Source organism: Mustela lutreola, chromosome 6 (assembly GCF_030435805.1).
Source record: "Mustela lutreola isolate mMusLut2 chromosome 6, mMusLut2.pri, whole genome shotgun sequence".
NCBI classification, from domain to species: domain Eukaryota; kingdom Metazoa; phylum Chordata; class Mammalia; order Carnivora; family Mustelidae; genus Mustela; species Mustela lutreola.
Window position 1 is genome coordinate 2,124,277 of NC_081295.1, and position 27,950 is coordinate 2,152,226.

Consider the following 27,950-nt stretch of genomic DNA (forward strand, 5'->3'; position numbering starts at 1 on the left):
GAGTCTGCAGGACTGTGGAGTTTATGCTAATTGTGTATTAGCGTAGTTTGGGAAGGCACCATAACAAGATATCCCAGAATCCCTGATTGCAGAGGCCACTCTGACCTCAGAAGCAGGAGCGCCCTTCTTGCACACGTTGGGGGGGGGCTGTAGAATAGGGTCCCACGGGCACCACAACCAGCACCTTCTGCTCCCACAGCTGCCGCCACGCCACGCCCCCAGAGGAGGCGGGTTTGGGGAAACTCCCACGGCACAGCGGCGGAGCCTGAGGCTGGGACCCAGCAGACCAGTTTCTAAAATCAGGGCACTGAGCCCTCCCCAGAGAAAGTGCTACCCCCGGGGCGGGGGGTGCTGGGGCTCAGTCACCAGCGCAGGTTCAATAGTGGGCGTGGTCTGTCTTTTCTCACTTTCATTCCCTGGGGATGTGCATCTGAAAATCTGAGAAACTGGGGTGGAAATGGATATTTGGAACACACCTTATTCGAAAGGAAGAAACTACCTGGGGGAAAAAAAAAAAAAAAACTCAAGTATTTGAAATTAACTTGAATATGAAAAGCTGCTCTCCCTGCAGAAAACGTGGTTATGGGCTGGATTGTGTCCCCCGAACTCACATGCTGGCGTCCTGGCCTTCCGTTCCTCAGCCTGGGACTGTATTTGGAGATCAGCCTTCACCGAGCTGATGGCAGTAAAATGAGGTCAGGTTAGGGTGACGAGTGTCCTTATAAGATAAGCAGGTCAGGACACACACACACAGAGGAGCAGAGAGGGAAGACCCAGTGAGCACACAGGGAGACCGAGGCTGTCTGCCTGCCCAGAGAGCGGCCACACCAGCCTACACCAGGACCGCAGATTTCCAGGCTCCGGGACTGCAAGACAGTGAGCGTCTATGGTGCCAGCCCTGGGTCTGGGGTACCTCATCAGGGTGCCTTCCCAAACTAAGACACTAATATACGATTAGCATCTACTTTGTAGTCATTTAGACCAGATTCTCTGTGCCTGTGCCTATACCGCCAAGAGTTCCTGGACTTCGCACATGATGTCAGAAATCGTAAAGGGATTTGAAAATATTATACTTTTCTGGCCTCATTTTAAAACTAGCCTGGGACGCCTGGGTGGCTCAGTTGGTTGAGCAGCTGCCTTCGGCTCAGGTCATGATCCCAGCGTCCTGGGATCGAGTCCCACATCGGGCTCCTTGCTCAGCAGGGAGCCTGCTTCTCCCTCTGCCTCTGCCTGCCATTCTGTCTGCCTGTGCTTGCTCTCTCCCCCTCTCTCTCTCTGATAAATAAATAAAAAAAAAAAAAATTTAAAAAAAAAAATTAAAAAAAAAAATTAAAAAAAAAAAAAAACTAGCCTATCTGTTCAGAAGCAACTAGAATGCAGTGTGCAAGGTGACAGTTAAACACCTGCCATCTAGGTGGATCATTTGCAGTTGACACAATGCCCAAATTTTCACCTTTTTCAAGAAGTACGAAGTATAGGAAAATCTCTTTTATCTAAAAATAATTGATCAACTACTTTGTACGAGGAACCAAGAGAAATCGTCTTCTGGTCAGCACAATCCGCTGTGATCATATTTGAACACACACATGAGTGTGACAAAGGTAGGCCCGAGTATACAGTTCATTTATTAACAACAGACTGACAAGTCCTGAGTCACCGTCCCTGAGGCACCGCCCCGTCTGGCCAGAGAACACAGTGGAATGGGGTTTGCAAAGGGCCAAGCACCGGCCACCAGCAGACACACGCAAGGTCCGGTCAGAGCCAGACGCTGGGAGGACATCTGGGGAAACCAATGAAATAAAGATACCAGAACCGTTAAAGAGCCATCTGGAGCCGCTTAATAACGGACCAAAATCCACACGGTTCTGTGTCTCCCGAGGGTACTGACACGTCCTCACACCAAACAGCAAGAAACAACGATGATATTGGACAAAATAAAGTCTGTATCCTACTTTAGAAACACTTTTATTCAGTACGGCTGAAATTAAATGGACTGTTGCATAAAGAAGCTTCACTTTTCTGAAAATTCAAATTATACAGAAGAGCTGATTTCCAGCTGTGTCACAGTAAGCGAGCTATTTCCTGCTTAGAGGCACAAACTTCTCTCCCTACATCCTCTGAGCGCATCCGGGACCCACAAGGGGCATGAATGCAAGTCGGCCGCCGGGATCTGCGCGCGGGAACCCACGCTTACAGCCTGGGAGGGCGGCCGACCCCGGAACGCCTCAGCTCCCGAGTCGGATCCCTGATTCTGGAAAACCGTTCCCACTTCATGCACCAAAGGCCTTCATTTTGCAAAGCCAAAATGATGTTTGAGACATACAGACTCGGAACCCTAAGATGGCACTTTGAATTTCATACAGAGGTGCACGTCAAGCTCATGAGAACGGCAGAAAGTTTCAATAACAGGTATCTCAGGGCTATACATGTCAGCATCTTTGTAACTCACGTCAGTACCTTCTAACGCACGCCTGCATTTTTGTAATGTGGTTTGTTTTTTTCTACTTGTGTTCATGTGTTTACAAAGCACTCTCAAAGCTTGAGTTCTAGGAACTTTCTAGAAGTTGGAGACAGTTGTTAAAATCAGATTCCATGATCAACCTCAGACTTTGGGTAAAAACCAAAGCCAGAAGCAGAGAGGGAAGCTCGAGCCCAGCTCCCTGTGGCCCCTGATGCCCTTGGCTCCAGGGGCTGCTTCTGCTTCCGTGGATGTGGGAACAAAGCCCTTTCTGTATCGTCTTGGGGAAGCTTCCTTGTGCTTTTTAAAAGAAGGTAATTTAAACACCTTACATTCTAAACTGCACTGTGACCCCCAGTTTCACTGTGATTTGTCTGACAATAGTCACGAAGCCCTCTGTGTGCTGAGTGTGTGCCGTTAGACTGCGGCTCGTGGAGCTCTGCCTGCCCGACTTTCGGAGAATCGGCGACTGCAGAGAACACTTCTCCGGGGAAATAAAGCCAGCCTGCCCTTTCCCGATGGCCTGTTACCACCTCGTCTTCCTTATCCTCGGTGACAATGGACACCGGTGACAACCGCCACCGTCCGTCTCCCCCACCACTTGGCCGGCTCAGGTGGAATGTTTCACCTTCTGCCTAAGATGAGGGGTGCAAGGGCTCTTATGTGATTTTTTTTCCATCTTGGGTTTCCCAACCCTGTGCGTTTTGCTGTGATCAAAAGAGGTCATGCTCACAAGATGCTTCACGAATATTCCCGAAAATGTCTGATTCGTAGTCCCGGGGGTCCGTTTTGGGGAAGGCCAACCACAGGGGACTCCCGGGGTCCCGAGTCCATGTCCGCAGTCGCCCAGACCTCGGGCCTGCTCCGGGCCGCTCACATGGTGAAGGACGACACGTTCTCGTTGTCCGCGGTCTCGCTGTTCTGCCTGGAGACGAAGCTCTCCGAGTGCAGCCTGGAGCAGGAGAAGCCCAGGGACTTCCGCCGCCGCCGCATACACCACAGGTCCTTCACGATCTTCAGAAAGTAGCTCCTAAACTTCTGTCCGATGAAGGCATAGAGCACGGGGTTGAGGCAGCAGTGCAGGAAGGCCAGGACCTCGGTGATGTTGGTGGCGTAGCCCAGCAGCTTCTGGCCATGGCAGGAGCGGTTCATCCTGCCCAGCTGCGCGGCCGTCACCAGGAGCACCATGTTGTGGGGGATCTGACAAGCCAGGAACACCAGCACCACCGCGATGATCACGCGGATGGCCTTGTGCCGCTTGGAGTTCTGGGCCTGCACCAGGGTCCTGACGATGAGCGCGTAGCAAAAGGTCATGAAGAGCAGCGGGATGGAGAAGCCGAAGAGGAGCTGCAGCCCCAGCACGAGGAGCTTCCACCTGATGGGGTCGGAGCCCTCGTGGTAGCGGGGCTCGCACACGGCGCTGTCCTGCACGTGGTACTTCTGGTTGAACACGAAGGTCCAGACGGAGATGAGCCCGGACGCCGCCCACACCAGCAGGCAGATGGCCCTGCGGTGCGCCAGCGTGCGGGACCGCAGCCGGAAGGACTTGGTGGCCTGCACGATGGCCACGTAGCGGTCCAGGCTGACACAGGCCAGGAGCAGCATCCCGCAGTTGAAGTTGACAGCGTAGACGCCCTTCATGAGCTTGCACGTGGCGTTGCTGAACACCCACTCGCCAGTGGCGTGGCTCACGGCCCAGAATGGGAGGGTGAGGACGAACAGGATGTCCGCGATGGCCATATTCAAGAGGTACACGTCTGTCATGGACTTGGCTTTCTTGTAAAAAGCAAAGGTGACCACCACCAAGACGTTGCCCAGGAGGCCAAAGACACAGATCAGGGAGTAGGCCACAGGCACGAAGAGCCCAGAGAAGCTCCGGACCTCCTGCAGGGAGCACAAGAAGCTGTCACCGTCAGCTGAGTAGTCCGAACTGTTGCCCGACCCAAAGTAGTCCTCGCTGAAGTTGAAGCCGGCGCTGAGATTCATCGCCTCCTGGTAGGTGAACGAAGGTAAAGTTAGCTGTCGTGTGACCTGCGGGGAGCCACGACCGACCGACACGACTCTCCCGGCCAAAATAAAACGGACGCTCACCTCACTCATCGCGGTGCTTGTTCTCGGCAGGCGGGGCGGGCGGGGATGGAGGGACGGACGGCCAGGCCCTCCGGCTCACCGGCGGGGATAAGGCGGGGACGTGAGTCTAAGGAGGAAAGAAAGCAAGACACTCTGTGAGTGAGACGGGCATTCCCAGGGAGCCCGGCAGTTACGGGCTGGCGTTCTGTTTCCCTTGGACACAAAGAGTACATGGCATGCCATTTTGCAGGAAAATAGTCCTTTAGAACAAGCATGGGCAGCCTCTTTCTGCAAAGGACCAGACAGTAAAATATTTTAGACTCTGCAGATCCTGTAGTTTCTGACCCAACAACTAGAATCTGCCCTGGTGGCTTGAGGGTGACACGGACAACTTCACACGTGAACGGGCTTGGCCGGACTTGGCTGTCATGGCTACAGTTTGTCAAGCCCAGATCAATGGCGTGAATAAGGGAGACGCCCGCAGAAGCTCAGATTCCGATCCGCACAGAAGCTCAGATTCCGATCCGCACAGAAATCTTGGTGCAAAATGCAATTCAGTGACACTCAGCAGGATTCTGGTGAACAAAATCTATGGGACTGTGGATTGCATCTAAAACACTTATGATTCACAGCCCTTGCCTGTAAATAGTGTGGAGTAGGATTCCGTGGCTTCCACCCAGCTGGGCAGGTGAGAATCCCTTGTAGAGCTTTTTCAAGTTTGAACGTGAGAGTCATTCTCAAGATACGCGGAAGAGGACCCCCTGGCTTGAAGGGCAGCAGCAACGTACATATGTATCTCTTACATGACACAGATATTGCCCTCATGCCCTCGAGCGAACCAGCACCAGTCTGCTGGGGAGACCCATCCTAATCGTCAGAAACCAGACTGCAGGCAGAAAGGTTAGAGACGGTCAGTGGGCAGCCCCCTCGGTCCTTGGAGAACAGGCATGGGGCCAGCAAAGGGATGGCAGAGAAGATGAGCAGGTGGAAAGGCATCGTGAGTGCTGAGTGTTTGCCCCTCCACGGTGGGGCCGACCCCACGGGTTCGAGGTGACATTCACCAACTGAGCTGCACGCGGCAGTGATGTGCGGGGAATGCCCAGAGGGACGACGCACAAGAAGTCCCCGAGATGAGTCAGGACCGAGCGGGGCAGCGAGAGGGAGGAGGAGCACGGAATGACAAGCCTCGGTGCACGGGCGGAGACTCGATCGTGCGACGCCACTCGGTCCTCACCTGTGTGGTCAGCGTCACTACCCGACATCTGGGGGAGGAGGTCAGTGTGACCCAGACCTCAGCCTGAGGACTCCCTGAACACACTTCTCATATCACTTGATTCTCGTTGTGTTGTTGACGCAGTCACAGGTCAGGGGGCCCAAACCCAGTTTCCTCCCTGACATCTGGAGCCATCACTTGGGAAGCAAGTCTTTGCTGCCTCTCAGCCATTGCTCTGAACGTGGCACTAGGGGCGGGGCGGGGGGGGTCATCTGTGCACGTCTACAGTGACCTACAGCTGTACATTCTCACTGAGGACTCCAGGGCATGCAGAAAAACCACAACATAAAGCCTTGGTGTGGCAAAACCATGTAGGAGACGAACACGTCCATGTGAGTATCGATGGGACATGTTCAATCAAACAGGACTGCGAGATTTATTCCGCCAGCCATGACGGAGTCATGGAAACCAAATGTACCCTACTGCATGAAACAAACAGAAACACCTGGAAAATACATGAAATAACAGTTTTCAGACTGTTGGGCAACTGATGTCCCAAGACTGTGGTCTCTGACCAGAAGAGAACAGGAGAAGTGAGCATGACCTGAGCTCTGGGAAGCTCCCAGCTCCCACAAAAGCAGTTTCCAAGTGCAGAGCATGGGGACAAGCTGAACAGGGAATGGGAACCTCGCTGAGGACACAGGGATCAGAGTTCTGGGAGGTCAGGGCAAGATGAGGTGCGGGAGAGGAGGGAGCTTCACAGAGAAAGGGGAACTGCAGAGAGGTGTCCCTGAGAGGAAGCAGTGCAAAAAGAGTGTGAGAAAGGAGAGACCGAGAAATCCTCAGAGCCCTCGTGGGCTAGAAAGAATTCTTTCCCACAGAAGGCGTAACAGCACCGTCTAAGTCCCAGGGGATTGGAGAGCAGCCTCAGAACAGCACTACTGGAGGAGGGACACGCCTAAAATCGCCTACAGTGACTGTTACTGTGAACCTGCCACAGCAAAGCTTGAAAGAAAGTCTCAGATGACCCGTCTGATTCCAGTAACATCACTACATCCCAGAGCAAAGCCCCAAATCATTTAAAGACATGCCATGAAATGCAGCCTTCAGTCATGTAAAATTCATGTCAGGCATCCAAACAAAAATTTCTAGGCCCCTGGAGTCTGAATGTGCGTGCGTCCCCGAAATTCATATGCTGAAGCCTAATCCCCAAGATGGGGGCATTTTGAGGTGGTGCCCCCCACTGCCACTCATGAATGGGATTCATGTTCTTTCAAGAAGAGACAGCTTGCTTCCTCTGTCTGCCCCCCTCCTCCTGAAGACTGAACCGGGGGGTCCTCACCCAATACTGGGTCTGGGGCACCTGAATCTTGAACTTCCCAGCTTCCAGAACCGTGAGAAATAAAGGCATCCTGTTCAAGCTACCCTCTCTGTGGAGATCTGCTACAGCCTCTCACACTGACCATGACACAGACATTCGAAGAAACAGGGAGCCATGACCCATGATTGACCCGAAGAAGCAAGAATGACTGAGATAACAGACGACCTGGTAGCGACGATCCGCCGATCTCGATGCCCCGGAGGGTAGAGGAAGCACCGTGCAATGAAGAAAGTGACAAAAAATATTAAAAAGACCCAAATAAATGTTCTATAGATGAAAGACAGAACACGTAACATGAAATAAAGCACTGATGAGGAGTAACATATGCAAATCAATTGTCATCCAATGCCCTAGCAATACTTGGAACGTTTGGCAGTTGGGACTGGGGAAAAAATTATAATCACATCAAACCTCATGAAGTAAAATACTGACAAGGACACCTTAAATCCTTACAAGATCTCCATGCCGAAGGCTATAAAACGTTGCTGAGAGAAATTAAGATCTGGGTTACAGGAGAAGTGCATCAGGTTCAAGATTAAATAATCCAATAGTGAGATGTTCTCTCCAAACTGATCCACAGATGCCAGACGATCCAAATCAAAATGGTGTCAGGGTTTCTGGAAAAAACTGACCGGCTGATCCTGCAATTTATATAGAAATCCAAGGGACTAAGAAAGGCCAAAACCGTCTTGAAAAAGGATACAGAATTCTAAGATTCCTACTACCTGGTGTCAAGACACACTATGAAGCCACAGGAATCATGGCAACATGGTGTTGGAAACAGAATAGATGCAGGAATCAATGGACAGAACAGAGTCCAGAAATAGACCCACAAGTCCAATGGCCAACAGATTCTTAACAAAGGTGCCAAGGTAATTCCAGAGGGAAAAACAGTCTTCTCAATAAACGGTGCAGGGCCGATAAGGTGTTCATGCATAAGAAGTCGATCTTTTCTTTTCCTCATGCTACAAACAACAACAACAACTCTAAATAAATTATAGTTCTAAATGTGAGAACCAAATCATAAACATCCAAGGAAAACAGAAGAGAAAATCTTTGTGCCCTTGGAAATGGCAGATGTCTCATCTAAGCTGCAAAACGTATGCATGAGCTGTAAAAAAAAAGAAATAGAAAATTGATAAATTAAAATTGATCAGAATTTAAGGGGCACCTGGGTGGCTCAGTCAGTTAAGTGTTTGCCTTCAGCTCAGGTCATGATCCCAGGGTCCTGGGATTGAGCCCCATGTCAGGCTCCCTACTTGGCAGGAAGCCTGCTTCTCCCTCTTCCTCTGCCTCTTGCCCTGCTTGTGTGCATGTAAACACATTCTCCATCAAATAAATACATAAAATCTTTTCAAAAATTTTTGTAATTGATCAGTATTTAAAACATCTGCTTTTTGAAAGACACTTGAGAAAAGTAAAAACAGATCATGGAATGGGAAAAAAAAATTGTGACCTTGTATCTGATCAGAATATACAAAGAACTCTCACTATTCAACATCAAGAAGGGACAGGCAAAAAATGTGAAGTGAGTTCACCAAAGGAAACACATGGTGGCAATTCCTTATGAGAAAACTTGTTCGATGAGATTAGTCATTAGGGAAATGCAAATTAAAAGTGCAATGAGATACCTTTTCTCACCCACTCGATGGCTAACGTCAGGGGCAGACAAGACAGGAGGCAAGGACAGAGACGTGCAGATGACCCAGCAGTCCCACGGCCACACTGAGAAGACCACGGGCCGATGTTCTAGGAGCTAAACATGCACTTCCCATGTAAACCAACAGCTGACTCTTAACGTTTTTAGCCAAGAGAAATGAAAATAAAAGACTAGTACTTGAACGTTCCCAGCAGGTTTCTCTGTGACAGCCCTGGATTAGAACAGAGGCTTCCATCAGCGGGTGGACAGATAAGCAAACTGTGCCGTCTCCGTATCACAGATCACTGCCCCCCAAGCAAGAAGCAGAGTCCTGATGGACGCGCCAGTGGGGGCGGCGATGGCAGGGGCATTTGGCTGGGTGAGGAATCCAGACATACAAGACCAGGAGTGGCGTTATGCCATTTACGTGAAATTCTAGAAAAGGCAAAGCAAGAGTGGTGGAAGTCTGGTCCTTGAGTGTCACGCCTCAGGGACGAGAAGACACCGGCTGAAGGGAGCACAGGGACCTTTCTGTAGTGACAGAAGTGTCCCCTGTCAGGATCGTGATCTTGCTGGACACACTTGTCAAGACCCCCGGAATCAGATACTTCAGGCTGGTGACATTCATTGTACATAAATTAAACCCCAAGAGAGCGAATCCAGTAACTGCACAAGGTCCAGACAAACATGCTGGTTAGAACAACAGATGCTGTAGGTCAGGGTCCCCCCGAGGAGGGAGGGGCATGTGACAGGTCTGTGAGCAAGACAGGACTTGAGGCAGCCACGGGAGTAGGGAAAGCACTGACTGGGGGACGTGGGGGGACATGGCAGGGGGCCACGGAGCTGCTGGAGGGAGTGCTCGGGGGGAGCCGTGGCCGGGTGCGTGATCACAGAGGGGACAGATGGCATGCCAAGCTGAGGGGGGCCATATGGCCTTCCCATGGGGGGGGGGACATGACGACATTTGGACCACGTGGGGGCTGGTGGCCATGAGGGCTGGCAGCAGAGCAGCTGTGAAAGGGGGCATCCTCGTGCGCTCCAGACTCGGTGCCCAGCGGGAACCCCAGCGGGAACCCCGCTTCAGAAAAATGGTTCCTTCAACCACACCCGGACCTATAATGTCTTCTGAATTCATGTTTAATTCCGCTCAACGAATGTCTATGGGCTGCCTGCGGAGGATGACACGGGGCACAAAGATGAGTCACACGTGAGCCGCAGCCCGGAGCCTCTGGCAAACCGACCGTGGTAAAGCCGCGTAGGCCAGGCCGCCCCTGGAGGCCGAGGGTCCGAGCGGCCGACTCGTGGCCGGTGTCCGCCCCAGCGCAGGGGGAGCGGGTGCTCAGGCCGGGCTGGGGCCACGGGGACTTGTTTGCCTGCTCCGTGTGAACAGTCTGCAAGCCTGGACAGCGGCGAACTCGACGCTGCTGTGGTTAAGAATCAGCGTTCTCGAGAGAAAACACCATCGTCAAGTTTAGGTGGATGCCAGTGAGTCGTGTGACTGGAAATGATTCAGCGAGCCCCCAACCACCACCGTCACCGCAGGCGCATGCAAAATGTGCTGAGGAAACCGTGCTGGTGACACACTGGCATCTGGGCCGCCACAAGCCCTGAGGAAGCCCACACGTGCTTTTCTGTGCAAGTAAATCACCTCAGGTCCTGAGTAGCAAATGTCGTCTTTTTGGAGAAATACGTCCTGAACTTCTTTGTTAAAGCACCAAGATGGTAAAGTCATGAAGGCATTTCTGACCTTCTCCACTGAACAGAGGGGGATATACTGTCTTATCTACCGGGTTGGTGGCCGCCGCTGGGGACGCGTCCATCCTCGCTGAGCTGACAAACCCAAGTCGAGAAGCTTCCGGACATGGAAGGCCTTGCCTCACCTTGTGTTTGAAGCTCGCCCCCCCCTCGCTCTCGCCCTCGCTAGCATGTCCTCGCCGGCACCAGCTGTCCTGCCAGCTCTTACTGCCAAGGCAGCAGATCACACAGAAGCGCTCCGGGGCTCAACCGATTTTAAAACGTAACTTGTCCATCTTTGAAATTCGAGTATTTCCTAAGTCACCGTCTCTCCCACAGCCGGGAATACGAACACTCATCCGGAACCAGTCGCTGTGAAGAGAATCTGTGGGACGAAGTGTTCGGAATTGTCCCCGGGAGGAAGTCAAGTCCTCTGGGAGGAAACCGTGACGCCGCGCTTCGAAACGCGGCTCTGTCTGCTGGCTCTGCGGTGAGGAGCCTTCCCGCCTGGAGCCCCGCCGCCGCCGCAGGGACCCAGCAGGTGGCTCCGGCCACCGCCTGCCTGAGCCTCGGCCCCTCACAGGCTCTCGCCCCCTCGGGCCCCTGGGGTCTCCCGTGCCGCCCACCGTGGTGTGGCACCGAGGGAGATGCGGGACGCGGGAGGCCCAGGTCCGAGACCGAAGCCTGCGGAGTCCGGGGAACAGACGGCGGAGGAGCTCCCGGAACTCGCCCGCGGGGAGAGGGTCTGCGCCCTGGGCCGGCGCCGCAGGAGGCTGGCGGGGCTTAGGAAGGGCGCGGGGGGGGGGGGGGGGGCGGGAGCGCTGGGTGCTCCGCGGAGCCTGCAGGGCAGGGAGGCCGGGGCGCGCTGCGAGTCCGCGGTTACACCTGCCACCGGCCAGTCCTCGCGCCGTGCCGTGTGATGTAGGGAACGACAGCCAGTCGGTGACCGCTCGCAGAAGACCCTCCCTGGCACCAGGCTGGGCTCTGTCCGCAGCCCGGCGCTACCCGCCGTTTTTATGACTGTGAGCGACAGAAGCAGAGGAAGCAACTCATCAGGTCTGAAGAGGACGCGGCGCCCGAGGCGAGAATTATTAAACTGGACGACAGAATCCGTGTGGAAGAACTCGGACAGAATCAAACAATCGGCCGCATGTCACAGGGTGACATTCCGTGTGCAGAAGCAGAGGTTCTGCGCTTGGGTTTCAATGGTCATTACGCAGGTTGAAAATGGAAGTTTGGCAGCGGAAGCCACGGGAGGAGACTTACTCGGCCGTCACTCCACCGAGAGACGGCGGGGTCTGCGCGGCGTGAGCTACACGCCTCCACGGAAGGTCACGTTGTCCACATCATACTGCCCCTAGATCGCGCGCTGCTTGCACACTCGCTGACAGACACGTGCTGGTCGCACACTCACTGACACACTGCACACTCACAGACACGTGCTGCTTGCACACTCACCGACAGACACAGGCTGCTCGCACGCTCACCAAGAGACACTCTGCCCCGATAGACAGGGTCAGTGCGTGCAGTTAGCAGAAGCAGGGCCCCAGAGGTCCCCACGCCTCGTCCCCAGAACCTGGGGAAACGTGCCTTCCCGTGCCAAACGGGACTGCGCATCTGAACCTTGCGATGGGGAGACGACCCTGGACTGCTCAGGTGGGTCCTGCATCGCTTCAAGTCCTTAGCAGCGGGGATCGTCCCCAGCCGCGATGGGAGAGGGAAGGAAGGAAGGAAGGCAGAAGGGCTCGTCCATCGCTGCTTTGAGGACCGAGCGGGGGTTGGGTTCTGGGAGCTGGGACCGTCCTCCGCGGCCCCTGACACCCTACATGAGGAACGCGGCTCAGTCTCCAAGGACCGAGAGCTGAATTCCGGCCGCAATTCTACCGAGCACGGAGACAGGTCCTGTGTTAGAGACTCAGGAGGGAACGCCGCCTGCCAACAGCTCCCCCAGCCCGGTCGGGCCGGCCGGACGCGTGACCGCGGCGCTGTAAGGTACTCGTTCTGCGTGGCTGGAGTGACCTTGTGATGACAGCAGTAGAAAACTAAAACTCTGCTCCCTAAACGCATCCTGCTAAGATTAATTTGTTTGCTTTTTAGGTCAAATCAGTGAAACTCTGAGGTTTAGGGGAGGTAGGTGAGAGAGCCACCCACCGTGCTCCGGTCAGACTTCCACGGTGGTTCTGACTGCCTGATGGGCAACGTGAGCCACGGGAATCGGGTGAGGCCCAGCAGCCAGGCGGAGAGAAGCGACCGCCCACTGCGCATGTCAGCACCGGTCACATGGCCTGAAGACCACGACGGCTCAGGCAGAATGAAGTCATCAAGTAACCTGCAGGGTTATCACGTGAAAGAGGGTCTCGCCTTGCACTCCCACGAGCGGAGGTTACACAGACAGACCGTGGCGTAACATCAGAAGAACGGCTGGGCCATTGAGCGAGGCCGGCCCGGGCTCCCTCCAGAGATGCGTCTCCGTCAAGCACCGTGAGTCTTCCCTGAAAGTGAGGTGGCGAGGGCAGCACCGGACCCACTAAGGCAGCATTTCTGGAGTAGAACTCTAGAAAGGAAGGCTTACAGCAGGCTGCACCTCCGCCTTCTAGCTGGGGCTCCAGGGACCGTGAACCTGGACCAGCCCTCCTTGGAAATACAGTAATGGCATTTGCCAAAGACAGAAACCTGGGGGTCCCCATCGAAACATCTAAATGAGCTTTGGAGCAGACGATACCTGTTACCCACATTTCTGACTACACACGAACAGGATTTGACAGACTTGGAGCTCTGTCCACTGGAATCAGACACCCGGGGACGTCTTCTCTTTGCAGGATGGGCGGGTATCAACTGGGGACCTTTGTGACATGTTTTCACACACACTTTCCACAACACCTCATGTTCACTGCTTACTGAAGCCCGTTTTCGGCGAGCCATGGCGAACGGTTTGGGCTCCTCCGGGAATGTGCCTGGTGCTCCGCTGCATCTTCTGCATTGTTAGAAAAATGGGACGTTGGCAAGAGCCGTGGGTCCTGTGCATGTCTGCTTTGACCACTCAAAAATTGGGGTCCACACAGTCCACATTACTCTTGCCCGTACTCATGTGTGGTCAAGGGACCAGAGTGCTGGACTAGACCAGCACTGAACGTGGTTTCCAGGAAGGCTCTGGGCGGAAAGAAGCGAGAGTGGGGGGGGAGATGGCTCTGTGGTTGTGGGGTTTGGGAAACGCCGCGAACCGCGTCCGGCTCTTGGACACCAACCCAGCAGCTTCCTAGGGGTTTCCTCGCTCCTTCAGCGCCTGCTCGCACAAGCAGTAACAACCTCCCAGACACACCGCAGGTGAGAGTCAGAAACTGACTGCTGGGTTGCTCCCTGCTCGTGGACGTGCTCAGAAATCAACTTTCATTAAAAGATACACCTTTGTGGGGCTCCCTTTCCTGTTTTAGAGGCTCATGACGATAAATTAAATCTCATGAGACCTTTGCAAAGTGTTACTTTAAGAAAAATTCAGTGTTACTTAATGAGAGTCACATTTTTAAAAAATAGTATTGAAAATGTTAACGTATATTTTATTACAGCAAGAGAGTGACTTCTGGTAGGATTTTAGTGACCACATGCAAATGAGTCCCAGAAACTAATAGCTAATTGACTGAGTCATTCACAAATGAAATGAACGGGGTGCTGGAGAGGCTCAGTCCCTTGGGCCTGCAACTCTTGGTTTTAGTCAGGTCATGATCTCAGGGTCATGGGGTCCAGCCCCTTGTCAGGGCTACGCACTCAGCCCAGAGCCTGCCTGAGAGTCTCTCTCTCTCTCTCTCTCTCTCTTTCTCAAATAAATAAGTAAGTCTTTAAAAAACCAGAAATCTGATACTATATGCCCTAAAAACCAGACCAGCCCTGGAAGCCAAGGAAATGTTGGCAGCCCACGCGCCACAGTGGAGAAGGCAGGCAGCGGTCCACGTACCCCCAATGCAAGCACGCCCCCCTCCCGACCCGCGCAGAGGAATCCCACGGCACCTCTGTTCTTTGAACTCTGAGGGCCTTGGGAGTTCCTTAGTCACCTGACCAGGGGCAGGTGGAACACATTTCAGGTTCTTAGCAGCAAGCATCCTCACTGGGACCAGCTGACACATGCTCAGGCCGGTCACGCTCTGTGGGGACCAGGAGTGGGTGGCGGCAGGCAGAGGGGCCGCAAACGGGAAGTAGGAGCCCCTAGAGAAAAGACAAGGTCTGGAAAAGCAGAAGGGGTGCCAGCACACTGACTTCCACTCCTGGTCCTCCGGCCAAGGTTAGAGCCTGCCCCAGAAAACTAAATCTGGGGAAAACATTAATAAGACATCAAAATATTATCAAGGAAAACTGCTAACATTTTCACTGAACACGTTGAACAGTTAAAAATTGAATGGAAGCAGATTTTAAATCTGTGCTTACTTGCACAACCAGCAACGGCCCAGAGGATACAGAACAAGAACTGAAGCGTGCGTGTGTGTGCACACACCTGTGTGCACAAGTGTATGAGGGTAAGTAGGTTGTGTGTGTATGTGCGTGCGTATATGTGTTGTGCGCATGTGTGTTTGTGTGCACACATGTTGTGCGTGCGAGTGTGTGTTGTATGAATACACGTTTGCATATTGGTGTTGCACGTGTGTTTATGCATGTGCACGTGTGAGAGCACTGTGGGGGTGTGCTACAACAGGGGGCACAGTCACAGTTGCACACTGGACACCAGGGATCACTGCTCTACACCCCTTATCTCTTTTAACAAAACCCTTGAAGGTAGACACTGTACCCATTTTCAGATGGAAGACTAGAGGGCTGTTCGCTCTGAGCATTCTAACCCACTTTGTCTTCACGGGGTCTCTGTGAAGGACAGTCAACACTCAGGGGAGCTCAGATAATATGTATATTTTAAAACCTTTTTTTTTTTTTTTAAAGATTTTATTTATTTATTTGACAGAGAGAAATCACAAGTAGACGGAGAGGCAGGCAGAGAGAGAGAGAGAGAGGGAAGCAGGCTCCCTGCCGAGCAGAGAGCCCGATGCGGGACTCGATCCCAGGAGCCTGAGATCATGACCTGAGCCGAAGGCAGCGGCTTAACCCACTGAGCCACCCAGGCGCCCCTAAAACCTTTTAATTGATATCAGAATCTCCTGTCCTGCAACCGTAGCTACTCAATAAAAGTACATTTTCTCAGCTCACCTGAATCATGGGCACATAGATAGTGACAGCCAAGCTGGAAGTCTAGGCTGGCTCCCTTCTGCTTTCAAACAAAACTAGTTAAGACAGAAGCCAGGAGGTTTTTCCTAGTGGTTTGCCTATAGGTTTGTAATTTTTTTTTTCTTTTGGTTTTTCTGCTTCTTTGGAAGCTCACTTTTATATTTTCTTTTTTGTTTGCAGAAATCATAACTTTCCTCATTGTAAGAAAAGCTCCAATACAGACCTTGCGTTTATCTCTTCCCGGTGCTGATCTCCACAATCTCTGTTTCTGTTTCTGCTGAGGGCAGTCTTTGGGAGGGATCTGGAGCAGACCCTCTCCAAGGCCATACACACTCTTCCGTGGTCATGAGACACTCACTTCCTAATCATTATGGCATTTGCAGCCATTATCAGAGTTCTTCTGTATTGCCCTGAATCTCATAAAAATTTCCACCCCATCAACTCCTCTTAAACACCTTACAAGCTCCTTCCGACTCGATCCCCCGCCCAGAATGCACACCCACCACCTTCCATCGCACAGATCACATTTGGCATTGGTTTCAAAACATCTCTTAGCTTAGTTTTTCGCTCTCCAAACTTTTTATGTTAAGTAAATGACTGCATCTCACTCAAGACCACCGCCCTGCGGGTACTGAACTGTCTGAAGAAGCAATGCCCAGACCGTGCCCCACGCTCTAAAGCAAGGCAATTGGGATGAATCACTCACTGTGCACTTGGAGGCAAAAAGGAGATTTTTGAAAGCACAGCCCTGTTCCTAAAGCCAGAAAGACAACGTCCACAAAACCAAGGCTGTTTTATCGAATGCAACACACTCACCAGGCCAGTGTCCTGGGATTCCTGATGCCACCCAGGCAAGGGTGTCAAAGGAAGGAAGATGCTTTTGAAAGAAGCAAGGGGCTTGGCCGTGCTCACCTTAGAAACGCCGTGGCCCGACGGGCACTGTCCCGTTACGCCCGCCCGGCAATGCTTCACGACGCCGCTGTGATTCTCTCGACAAGACACAATTTCTAATAGCCATTAAGAAAAAAACAGTAAGAGACCAGAATTGGCCAAAAGCAAATTTGCTGAACTACCACTTCCTACTTAAAAGTAACGCCTATTGGCCACATGCAGAAGGTTAACCCTGTGTGTGCTGCGGGGCACCAGCTGATCATGTGACTCCCTGGAAGGCGAGTCCCGCCCGAGGGGGAGCCCAGGAGGCGGGACTCAAGGGTGGCTGTTCTCCTCGTGGTGACTTCGAGCTGCGTTTCCACTCATGGCCACAGTTTGAGCTCAAACCTTCTCCCCACCACCCCCACTCCCCGGGGCCTGATCATGTCCCGTGATGACACTTTGGACACTTTGCAGAGTGCCTGGGAAGGCACAGACGAGTCTGGGAACCGGTACATGTGGCTGTGGTTAGGGCAGCTCCTGGAGCCCCTGCGTCTGGATTTCCCCCAAAATCTGTGCACCCACAGATCAGTTCCTGACCTTGCGGGGACACCCCAGTTCCTTCCTCTGTCAGATAACGGCCGAGTGCCTCTTGCCTCAGCGTGTCCTGGAAACACGGGGTCGGTCCCTGTGGAGCATGGAGAACAGCGCTCGTCACATGTGAGCGGTTGTTGTGGGACTGGGGTGGAAAGACAAGTCCCAAGAAGCTGGGCACGCGACCTTTCTGAGCAGGCAGGTGGCAGAGCGGAGTGTGCTGTCGTTAGAGGGAGCAACTCATGATTTGCTTGGGAAACTCATTTTTAGGGCTGAGTGATTTAAAAAACAGCAAAAAAAAAAAAAAAAAAAAAAAGCGAACAAGGAGAAAGAGCTCTGGACCTCAGAAAGGTGTCGCTCAGCATACAGTGTCTGCTGTGACTCCAGTCTCAGGAAACACCAAAGGTTTTGTAGCAAAGGGACCCAGAGAGCACTTTGAGCCAGAACCGGACCAGCTGGGCCTGCCAGGCCCGCGGAGCAAGCGTCTCTGCCTCCTCCCCCAGCTCACCGGGACTCGCCCTGCTCCGCTCGGGACTCACCCTGCGTGTCCTGCCCGGACGCCAGTCAGCCTTCATGCCTGCCTCTCATCCCCTGAACCCCGCCTGTCCCCGCGCCCGGGTGAGCATGAAATGTGGAGCCTGGTCCCTTGTCAGCTTCTCTCGGGACCTGGCTGACCGCGGCAGCTGCTTTTCCTGGCAGAACAGACCATTCCCTTCGTCCCGTTGTCCCCTGCCCCGCCCCCCCAAAACCAGTCTGCCTGTCTTCTCCTTCCCCTTTCTCCGTAGACGAAAAGCCTTTTCCTCTTTGATTCTGAGCCACTCACAGGTCTTATGGCCCCAGGGACCCTCACTGCCTTTGTCCCTACCTGACAAAAGTCCTTCTGAATAAAAGTCCCTCCACACCAAGAGGTGCTGCTCTTGGACAGAGCTTAAGATGTCCATCGACGCAGCGAGCCTGTCGCCTCTTCTGTGCGAGAGGAACACCTCAACCCCCTCCACCGCCTCCCCCGACCTCCGAGGTTCTGCTTCTTGCTGTGGGTGGAAGCTGCTGGAAGGGGCCTTCTATGGCCCCAAAGGCCTTACAGAGGAAGACACCGACCCCCTGGGGAATTGGGGACGTGCACATCCTGTGCTCTCTGCTGAGTCCCACAAACATCCCCTTTGATGGTCTCCTTGGGCGGGCAGGTGGGGAAGTGAGCCTTCTTGGGGCAATTATAGCCCTCGACTCGGTCTGCCTTAAAAAAAAAAAAAAAAAAAAGGAAAAAAGACAGAAACAGATCTGATTTCGCTAAGAAACACCAACCCAAAAACAAAAACCCGGGAAGGGGCAGGTTGAGGAAAGGGCCATCCTGTCGCCTCTCGGAGAAGCCGGGGAGCGGGGTCGTCACGGCTCTCCTGTCGCCGCCGGCGCTGGCCGCGCTCCGGGACTCCCGTCGGGCCTGGAGCTCGCGATGATCTTTGCCCCAATATCCGCTCAGTTCTGTCGGCAAATCCAGACCAGACACCGTCCTTAGGAAGCTCAGAGCCATTGTGTGCTCATCTCTCTCGAAACAGGCCTGCGTCGAACCCCCCGAGCGCTCGGCCTGAGGCGACCATCCTCGCACTTAAACAGGCGCCGCTCACTTCACAGACACCCAGAGCCGCGTGAACCTCGGGCGACACCGGCCGCAGCGACGCATCCACAAGCGCGATCTCCCCAGCTGGAGCCCGGCCGCGCGGTTCTAGATGATCGCGCGTCTGGGAGGAACCGCTTCGCAGCGTGGGGTGCGTCGGGGGTGCTGCACCGGCCCGAGCTTTCCAGAGGCTTCTGGTTCTAAGCGCGGGTCCCGCCCAGGGCCAGGCCGGAGCCCTCTCGGCTGCGGACACTCGGGAGCGCAGCACGCAGGGGAGGCTCTGGCCACGGACACGCGTCCGGGAATGCACCCCGGCTCCCGCAAGAGGGAAAAGGTGAAAAGGGAAAGCAGGTACTTGGGAAATGTGTTTAACTATGAATAAACAATTTCTTAAATTGAAAACATTACAAAATCCTAAAAAATGTCCATGATTTCAAGCAACAATTGTGTAAAGAAAGTTTTTCAGTCAAGTGGATGTCCTCACAGTCTGCCTTGAGCTGTTTCCTTAAGGGAAGACAAAGGACTCAATCAGCTTTACAGATCCTTCCAACCAGAGACCTGAGCCCAGACCAGCAGGGTTGGCCCCGGGCCTGAGGCTGCAACGCGGACGCCCCTTCGGCCGCCCCGTCGGCCCTGGGCCGCTGCTCTAACAACTCCGCCAGCCGCCTGACGGGTAGGAGAGAGAAGTCGTGATCTGGAATTTCTGAGGCTGCACACGGGGCCTCCTGGAATGCATGCTTCCTTCTGGAACCCAGCGGAAACCACACAAGGAGAGGCTGGGTGTAGGCGGTCTGGCAGAGAGCTGCCACGGGGACCCCTGCCGCCAGCCAGGCTAGTGGGACACCACGCAGCCCACTAGAGCCTTCGGGGGACTCTGATACCCGCCGCCCTCTGACTGAATCTGCTCCAGAAGCACTCGGCTGGGCCCGGTCAACCCCTAGAGCCACAAGAGATAATAGTAATAATAACAACAACAACAATAATAATTAATCATTGTTTTGAGCCACAACTACAGGTGGTTTGTCAGCAAAGAGACACCAGGAACGGTTCTCTACTCTCACCATGCGCGCGAGACCTCCCCTGAAATCCCAAAGGTGCGAGAAAAAGGTTTCAAAATCAAAACAAAACATACATTTTTTAGGAATGACGGCAGGGAGGGAGGGAATAAGAGGAAGGAAGGGGGAGGGGAAGAGAGAAAGGTGGGAAGGACAGAGAGGCAGAGACGGAGGCAGGCGGACGGACAGACAGACGAACCGCCGTTCCTGGGAAAGGCAGCGGTTAGCACAGGGGCGGGAAGCGGGGCAGGGAGAGGGAGGGAGGAGGAATCTAAAACCGTGGCGTTGGTGGAAAGGTAGGAGTGGGCGACACCGGAAATCGGGTCTCAGACTCAGCAGTGGCTTGGGTCCATGCCACGCTGTTGGATCTACCTCTCTTCTTCCGTATAAAATTAAGAAAACGCTACTCAGCAAATTACATCAGCAAACTTCCCAGTTAGGATAAAAGTGCATTTTACAGGGGGAATTACCAACGTGGCTGACATCTCAAATTTTAGAATTTACGAAGATTTAAGCTGTACAGGCTTCGTGTTCACTGCCTGCTCTAGCTCTGGGCCTGCAGTTTTGACTCTACGTCCTAAATTATCTGGTCTGAAATTTGTACTCATAAAAACCACTCCAACCTAATCTGCCTCCTATAAGTTCATATTTTTAGATAACTACCACAGGCATGATACTATGTACAGATACGTGGTGCAATTTATTTCCTGACTTTGAGAAAGTTACACCGCTGGAAAACAGAGAAAAATCCCTGGTGTTAACTACACTGCCGTGTTGGCAAGGCTGAACGTGCTTCATCATTGAGAAGACAGTGTTGAGAGGTGGAGCCTTCCGAGGAGGGAAAGAGTGTGTGCTTCTAGCCACTGCACCGGTCCGAGCAGTCCTTGTGAAAAAGGAGGGGCTGGCGCTCAGCCAAGGAGGAGGGGGTATGGAGGCGAACAGCACCCGCACAGAAAGCAGAGACACGAACTGGAACGTGAGAACAGACAGAGGGTTGGGACAGCAGGGGAGCTTTGCAAGTCATGGAATGATAGGGAGCAAGTTCAGAGAACTGACTGGAGAAGAAGAACCCCCTCCATGACAAGGGAGTCATGGAGGGGAGGGAGGGGTTGCTGGTGGTCTAAAGGCCAGCGGCCAGGTGCTTTGGGCTCATACCTTGACATTTCCCTGACTCAGTGTCATTAACCCTCACAACAAGGTAGTGTTGATGTTGTCAAACTGAAACTCCGAGAAATACAGCAACTTCCTCAAATGTATTACGCATAGTAAGTTGAAGTGCTAAGACTCAAGGTCATGTCCTCTGATCCCAAAGTTCACGCATGTTTGGGGGATATTGTGAAAAATCAGTAAGAAACAAGACAGAGAAGGAGTTAAAATGATGCCGATTTCTCCATCTCAACAGGACAGGCAGAACTGGGAAGAACTGGGAACTTACTTCTAAGTTTCTAACATATTCCTGCGGCGACATTCCAGAGACGTGTGTGAGGGGAAGGAAATCGGTTTCGCGTCCGGCACAGAATGTGCAGGAATGAAGGTCTGTGCAACTGATCATTCCTGGCGTGAATTTAGATCCGTCTCAGTCCCACGTTAGTCGTTTTTCAAGTCAGTCTCCAGGGTCTGTCTCCTCATCGAGAAGATAAAGAGTGAAGTTTTCTGAAAGATGAGTGAGTGTGCGCCGAGGGGCCGCGCGGGGCGCCCCAGCGGCAGCGCCGCCCGCCGTTCTGCACAGGAGCTTGTGACTGAGCCCAGAGGTGTGGACAGCAGGCTGGGAGCGTGTGCTTATGCTTAGGAGCCGAAAGACAAATTGAAGCCAGGAAAAAAGACCAGAAAGAAGTGGCCAGAGGAATTAACCCAGTGTTCCTGGGCACCTGGATGATCGTCGGTTAAGCGTCCAACTCGTGATTTCAGTCCTGATCTCAGGGTCCTGGGATAGAGCCCTGCTCTCTCTCTCTCTCTCCCTCTCAAATTAATAAGTAAATCTAAAAAAAAAAAAAAAAAAAAAAACTCCCAGCGGATCCTGGGGCAGGAGAGGCAGGAAGTGCCGAGGAAGGAAAGTGAGGACTGAAACCTGACGGTGCGACCTCCCGAGCCCGCAGCACCCTTTGCCGGCGACTCTCCGTGCGCGCGGCCGCGGGAGGCCGGCCCCAGGGTTTTCGGAGGACGCGGCTGCGGGGGTGGAGGCCGCAGCCGTGGCCCGTGTGTGCCAACAGGTCGGCCGAGAGACTCAGAGAAAAAGAGTGAAGCCCCAGAGAGCAGCGGACGCGGGTGAAGCTTTCATGCCTCGGGGGTGCCTGGGGGTGCAGTCGGCGGAGCCTTGGATTCTTGGTTTCAGGTCAGGTCGTGATCTCAGGGTCGTGGGATCGAGCCTCGCAACAGGCTTAGCGCGGAGTCCCCTTGGGATTCCTCTTCCTCTGCCCCTCCCCCGCTGCTCTTCCTCTCTCTCAAATAAATCTCTTAAAATGCTTCATTCTTCACCCTAGGGGTCATCAGGCAGCACCTCTGACCCTCACACGGGACCCCCGGGACCCAGTCCTGGGTTCTGCGGCAGGGCTGGGGGTAGACACTGCCCTCTGCCCAGTCCCCCTCCCAAGCACCCAAAGCTCCAGGCCTCTGACTCCACCCTCACACACAGCCGCTGGTGCAGAGGACATAGATCCTGGCCCGCCTGAGCCAGCCGGGGACCCCTGAGCCCACAGGGACGGGGCTCAGCCTTTCACACCAGCACTGACCTCCCTGTCTTCCTTATGGGGCTGTCGGGCTCAGGGTGGCTGACCACGCTGGCTGGCCAAGGGGGGTGGGTGGAAATTTCAGTGCTGAGAGCAGCACAGTTTTTGTCACCCAGGTCCTCGTCACTCAGGTGTCACTGAAGTCCTGGCAGCAAGGATCGGGACCGACGAGCCCTTCTGGCATGGTTAGTAGGGCTGGGTGCCTCCTTCCCAAGCAGGACGGGCTTGAAAGCAGGACACTGAGAAAGGAGGGAGGCTTGTTGGACCAGGGGCCCGGGGCAGGGGCAGGGGCTGCCCCCCACAGGACCAGCGCTCGCTGGCCTCACTCTTGGGGGTACCAAATAGACACTTGGGCCAAAAGATAGGAAGAGGAGGAGTCCCGAGGAAACCAGGCTGCCCGCGCGAGGGGTCCGCGAGAGCTAGGGGCGGGAAGGCGACCCGGAAAGAGCTCCTACACGTCCAGCCTCCCGCGTGAGGGTTTGAAATTGTGTTCCTGACGCTTTGTGCAAGGCGGCTGCCCAGCTCCTCGGCCATGGGGACACACGACCCCTCACGCAGGACGTTCTAGACACATCTCGTGCCCGGCACAGCCGCTGTTTCAGGGATGAGCTCACCTGGACCAACATCAACCTTATTCAGCGCCGGGATCTCTGGAATGGGGGCGTCGAGTTGGCCTCGCGACAGCAGCCGCGTCTACGACACTTTGTTCGAGGTCCTAAACTTAAAGTTCTACCTCTGACCACAATGTTCTAGACACAGAAAGTGTGAAAAATGATGAGTTTTTATAAGTAAAAGTGAGAAACTGTGAAAAAACTCTGATCAGAATGTCGGCTGGGAGTACATTCAAATGAGAGCGCGGCTGCCCGGGGTTAGAGCCGAGGATGCGGGCTTTCCACACGTTCAACAATGAGAGATGTTGTTTGCATAATGAAACAATTTCTAAGAACAGGGAAATCACTATTACAGCAACTATTACACATATCACTGCTGGAAAACATCACACCTTCAAGATCTCTCCGGACCACCTTCCCTGCCCGAGTGTTCCTGTAACGGCAACTTCTCTGTCGGTTTCCAGAACAGGAACGTGCTATTTTGTTTCAATGAGATGCAGGAAAGGTGTGGGATGTTGGACACTGGCCCGGCTCAGCACAGGAAAGCAGAGAACACGGTATTTTTGACCGAATGAGACAGTCAATAAATAGCTCTTAGAAGCTCTGAAACTAACTTCCAACGGGACTGGTCTCTCAGACTCAAAAATATCACAAAACTTGGGGCACCTGGGTGGCTCAGTCAGTTAAGTGTCTGCCTTCAGCTCAGGTCATGGTCCTAGGGTCCTGGGACCTGAGCTCTCTGCTCAGAGGGGAATCTGCTTGTCCCTCTGCCTGCTGCCCCCCCTCCTTATGCTCTCACTCTCTCTCTGACAAATAAATAAATAAAATCTTTTAAAAAAAAAAAACACACACAAAACTCTGGGTTTCACCAGATTACAGAACGAGGATGACAGAAGGGCCACCTTAGCCCCTGTCCCAGCAGATCGGGAGCTCAAAGGACACCGTGGCCTGGCATCCGACCTCGAGAGCCACCTGCACGTCTGGAGAGGCGATCGGGTGCCCCCGCGTCAGCCACAGCTTCTGAAGGGCATGGGGGAGGGGAGAAGCGAATCATTGCACCTGGGGTCACTAGATCGGAAAAAGCTCAAACTGACAAAAAGACCAAAGAAGACTGACTTAATTTATCGTGTTTTCACTTAATGAGACACACAGAACAGTGGGCAGTGGCTTAATAAAACATGTTTATCTCCCAGCAAGAAATCTGGGAGAGAAAACGGGGCCTCCGAGCAAAGGATTCTGATGTTACATAAACCCACAGTAGTCTCAAGGCGCCTCCCTTGAGCCGGTAAAGACAGCGGCGCCTCAGTTCCTCACCGGCTCGCCGTGCATGACAGGGGAGGGCGCCCAGCACAGGGCCTGGGAACCCCCCAATGCACTGTGCTCCCAGTGACCCAGATTCAAGACCTGCAGTGTCACTCTAAAGGGAACAGCCACGCGGCGCTGATGCCGGCGCTACAGAAATGAGAAAGGGTCACGTCAAGAGGGACAGTCACGGGCTGCTCCCCACGACCCCCCACAAACCCACCCGCCACACATCCACATACACACACCCTGTGCACACGCGCGCGTGCACACACAACCCAACACGCTCCCCACGGATGAGGCTCGTCTCTCTGCCTGTGGATCTCCGGGGCTGAAAATGCAGCTTCTGACCCAGAAAGCTGGCTGGGGCCTGGGGTCCTGCGAACACCGCGCTCGAGCAGGAGGAGTCTCGGGGACTCGGTTAAGGGCTCGGAACCTGAGGTTCACGAATCTCACCGTCCGCTCGCCCCTGGAACTTCGGGGGTGGGGGTGCACTGAGCCCCCCACCCCGGGGCTGGGAGCAGCACGGAGGGCTTCCGACCTGGGACCCCAACGCGGGAGAAGGGTGCTGAGTGGGGGTCCCAGAGGCCGCGCCCACCCCGCCCCCAGGACACCCCACACCCACGCGCGGGCGAGCCCGCTCAGAGTAGTCGGGACCCCTTCCTGGAGGAGGTCCTACCGCACCCAGGGCCACGTCGTGGTGCCGCGGGCCCCGCCCTGCTCCTGGGTGGCCGCACCCCCTCGCAGCCTCCGCGTGTCACCTGGCCTTCGCCTCCCCCCTCCCCTGCGTGCCCTGCCTTCCACACCTGCGGTTCTCTTCTCCCCACTGCCAGCCGCAGGCTCTGCTTCCCAAACAACGTCTGGAAGGAAGAAAGGAATGTATTTCTTTCCGAAACACTCAGTCGCCCCAGGGATGGAATCCTTTTCAGATGGTGAAACCCGGGCGCGGCCATCACGGCCCCTGAGGGTGGGTCGGGGACACCAGAGCAGCCGCCGGTGCCCGCTCTGCTCACTCTTGCTCTTGGAAACATGCCCTGTGTTACCTGTCAACTAAGGCTGATTGTGTGCAGACCCATATTTTAAGACTGGGGACCTGATTCATGAGTTTCCCGCTCAAACAGGTCTCCCGGGCCCTTCGGCGACGTCCGGCCCCAGCCCGTGCCCTTCGCAACCCCCACAGCCTTTCCCTCTGCAGCCGCGCCCCACTGCACCCGGAGATGGCTCAAATACCCGCCACCCTTTGCTTGTCTACACTGAATGACCCCAGGGTGAGCATATCAAGCTTGTTTGGGAATTCTCCATCCCAGCTTGCGCTGGAAGCCAGCCCAGCAGCCCGCTGCTCCCAGCCTCTGACCCCAGCAGGTGACCTTTCCTCTTCCAATAAGCTCTGCGCTGGGAAACCCAGTCGCCAGCCTCTCGGAAATGCACCCAAAGTAAGAGCCAGTACCTCCGAGTGTGCACCCGAGGGCCTCCCCGGGGAGAAACACTCACAAGGCTCAGGCTACGGGCTTTGTGGTGCTTACTCCGGCTGCCGTCTCTCTTGGGCTTCACTTCCTCTTTCTCAGTTTGTCTTAGAGAGTCTGTTATTAGATAAGAGACCTCCGGATAGAGGAAGGCTCGCAAGGATTAAAACACTTAATAAGAGAAAACAGAACGTCACAGCACGATTAAAGCAGACGTCCTCTATTGTCATCTAAACACAATCACAGTATTTTTTAAATGACATCAGTGCAGGAACCCACAACACGGTGAAACCCATCGCCACGCGTTTGTCACTTTCCCCTGGAAGACGATGTCACCACAAGAACACCTTCCCACGAGTCAGAGTCAGGTGCGTTCTCTTGAACCAAACCCAGGGGTGCACACGTGTGGATGCCCGCTCACACCCAGCCTCGCCCCCTCTGCGGACCGGGCCCCAGACTCGCCGGCCCCTCCTCCCACCAGCAGCCTGGCCTGGCTCTCTTCTCTGTCCGCACGGGACCGGCTCCCGCCCCGTTCCCTGCCTTCCCTGCCCTGCCACGGCAGTCCGTCCGCGCCACAGCCTCACACCTGCTCCGCACACCGTCCGGGTGCAGAAGCACCGGCACACTGTCCTGGAACACAGCCCAGGGCCCACGGCGCGCACTGAGCCAGGGAGACTGTGTTGGGCTTGGGTTTACAGAATCCGCATCTCTCCCTCACGGCTATGGCTCATACGGCCGACTGCCCTCAAAACGGGGTTCCTTGCCAATGCACAGACTCCGGAATCGAACAAATCCGGACTCAAATCTCTTGGCCCCACACCAATCCTGCATGCCTGTCCTGAGTCACACCTGCCCCTGGGACAGTCATCAGGACTCCCTAAAATAAATGTGAAGTCTCTAGAACAGCGTGCAGCTCCTAACAGGCCCAATACAAGTCCGCTTGCTTCTCCGTCCCCAAGCCACGACCAAAGATGCACGAATAAGCGATCGGTCAAGGTCCGACTCAATGAAGCCGGCGCTGCCTGAAACAGTTACAAAGACGGCGCAAACGCAGTGTTTTCTGAATTCCAAAACAAAACAAAAACTCACCAAGGACAAGTAGCTTTTTGTTCCACAAATGAGCAGCCACTGAACTTTCCCCTTAAACTTCAGATTTCTTAAATCTGTAGATCTCTCCCCCCGGGGGGAAGCGGCCCGGCCTTCTCGGTGCGGCGTGAGACAGCAGGCGGGCGTCGCCGCTCGAGGGTCCCCCGGCAGTGGACGGCCCAATGCTCACAGCTCAGCCACCTTCTGAGCCACTGCTCTCGCTCTGTGCCCACGGGCCGGGCGGTGGGGTGAACTCCCTCACCACAGCGTTGACTCCGCCGGCACGTACTTCAGATCGTGTAAAGGTAACAAGGGAGGTGGAGGAAGGAAGGCAAGTGTATGCAAGTAGGTCACTCGATCATTTCAATTTTACCTACAAATTCTTTTTGTTTCAGAATTATTAGTCTGGGGACTATTTTTTTGTATTCTTGGAAATTCCAAATTAATTAGAATGATTATAAAGTTCTCTGAAAATCTCCACACGATGCCAAATGAACTTCATCATCGACTACCCACGCTTCTATTCTTAAGAGAATAAAAAGCCTGAAAAAAATATGACTAATGTTTTTATGGTAAAAATATAATGACTAGAGAACCAGCGTGTCACAAATCCTGCAGGCCTGTGGCCATCTCCGAGAGCAGGCATAACCCGATTTCAAAGGAGAAACCCCAGCCCATTGTGTCACTGACCCTTTTCTGCAGCGTGTGGCCATCACACCGTGACTTGACCTATTTAGGAAGAGCAGAAACAGGCTTCACCGCCCCAGAGCAACTGCCAAAATTCAGTTTGGGAAAAGCCCTCTGGTTTGAGGGATGACCTGAATTACGTTCTCCACCTATCTAAAATAAATATTATTCAAGCCATAAATACCTCGAGAAAGGTCCCAAAGTGGCCCTTGATCTAAAACACCAGACTCTGTTGGGCAAAAGGGAG

At 54.0% G+C, this 27,950-nt stretch overlaps 1 protein-coding gene and 1 long non-coding RNA gene across 5 annotated transcripts; one reads left to right on the plus strand and one right to left on the minus strand.

The window, feature by feature from the left end:
• Nucleotides 1-1,607: 1,607 nt before the first annotated feature.
• On the minus strand, nucleotides 1,608-27,310 carry CCR6 (C-C motif chemokine receptor 6). Of its 4 annotated transcripts, XM_059176539.1 has the most exons (5): nucleotides 18,027-18,273; nucleotides 17,168-17,255; nucleotides 16,610-16,704; nucleotides 4,550-4,655; nucleotides 1,608-4,450 (listed from the first exon to the last, which is right to left on the minus strand). In XM_059176539.1, the coding sequence occupies exons 4-5, from the start codon at nucleotides 4,556-4,558 to the stop codon at nucleotides 3,332-3,334; spliced, it is 1,128 nt and encodes a 375-aa protein (XP_059032522.1). In that variant the 5' UTR covers nucleotides 4,559-4,655; nucleotides 16,610-16,704; nucleotides 17,168-17,255; nucleotides 18,027-18,273; the 3' UTR covers nucleotides 1,608-3,331. The 4 variants fall into 4 exon arrangements, with proteins under 4 accessions (XP_059032522.1, XP_059032523.1, XP_059032524.1 ...); XM_059176540.1 differs by lacking the exon at nucleotides 17,168-17,255; XM_059176541.1 differs by lacking the exons at nucleotides 16,610-16,704; nucleotides 17,168-17,255; nucleotides 18,027-18,273 and adding an exon at nucleotides 27,020-27,310.
• LOC131833363 (uncharacterized) lies at nucleotides 21,777-23,209 on the plus strand. Its single transcript, XR_009354424.1, has 3 exons — nucleotides 21,777-22,160; nucleotides 22,671-22,739; nucleotides 23,065-23,209. It is a non-coding gene; the product is annotated as an uncharacterized LOC131833363 (long non-coding RNA).
• Nucleotides 27,311-27,950: the final 640 nt, after the last annotated feature.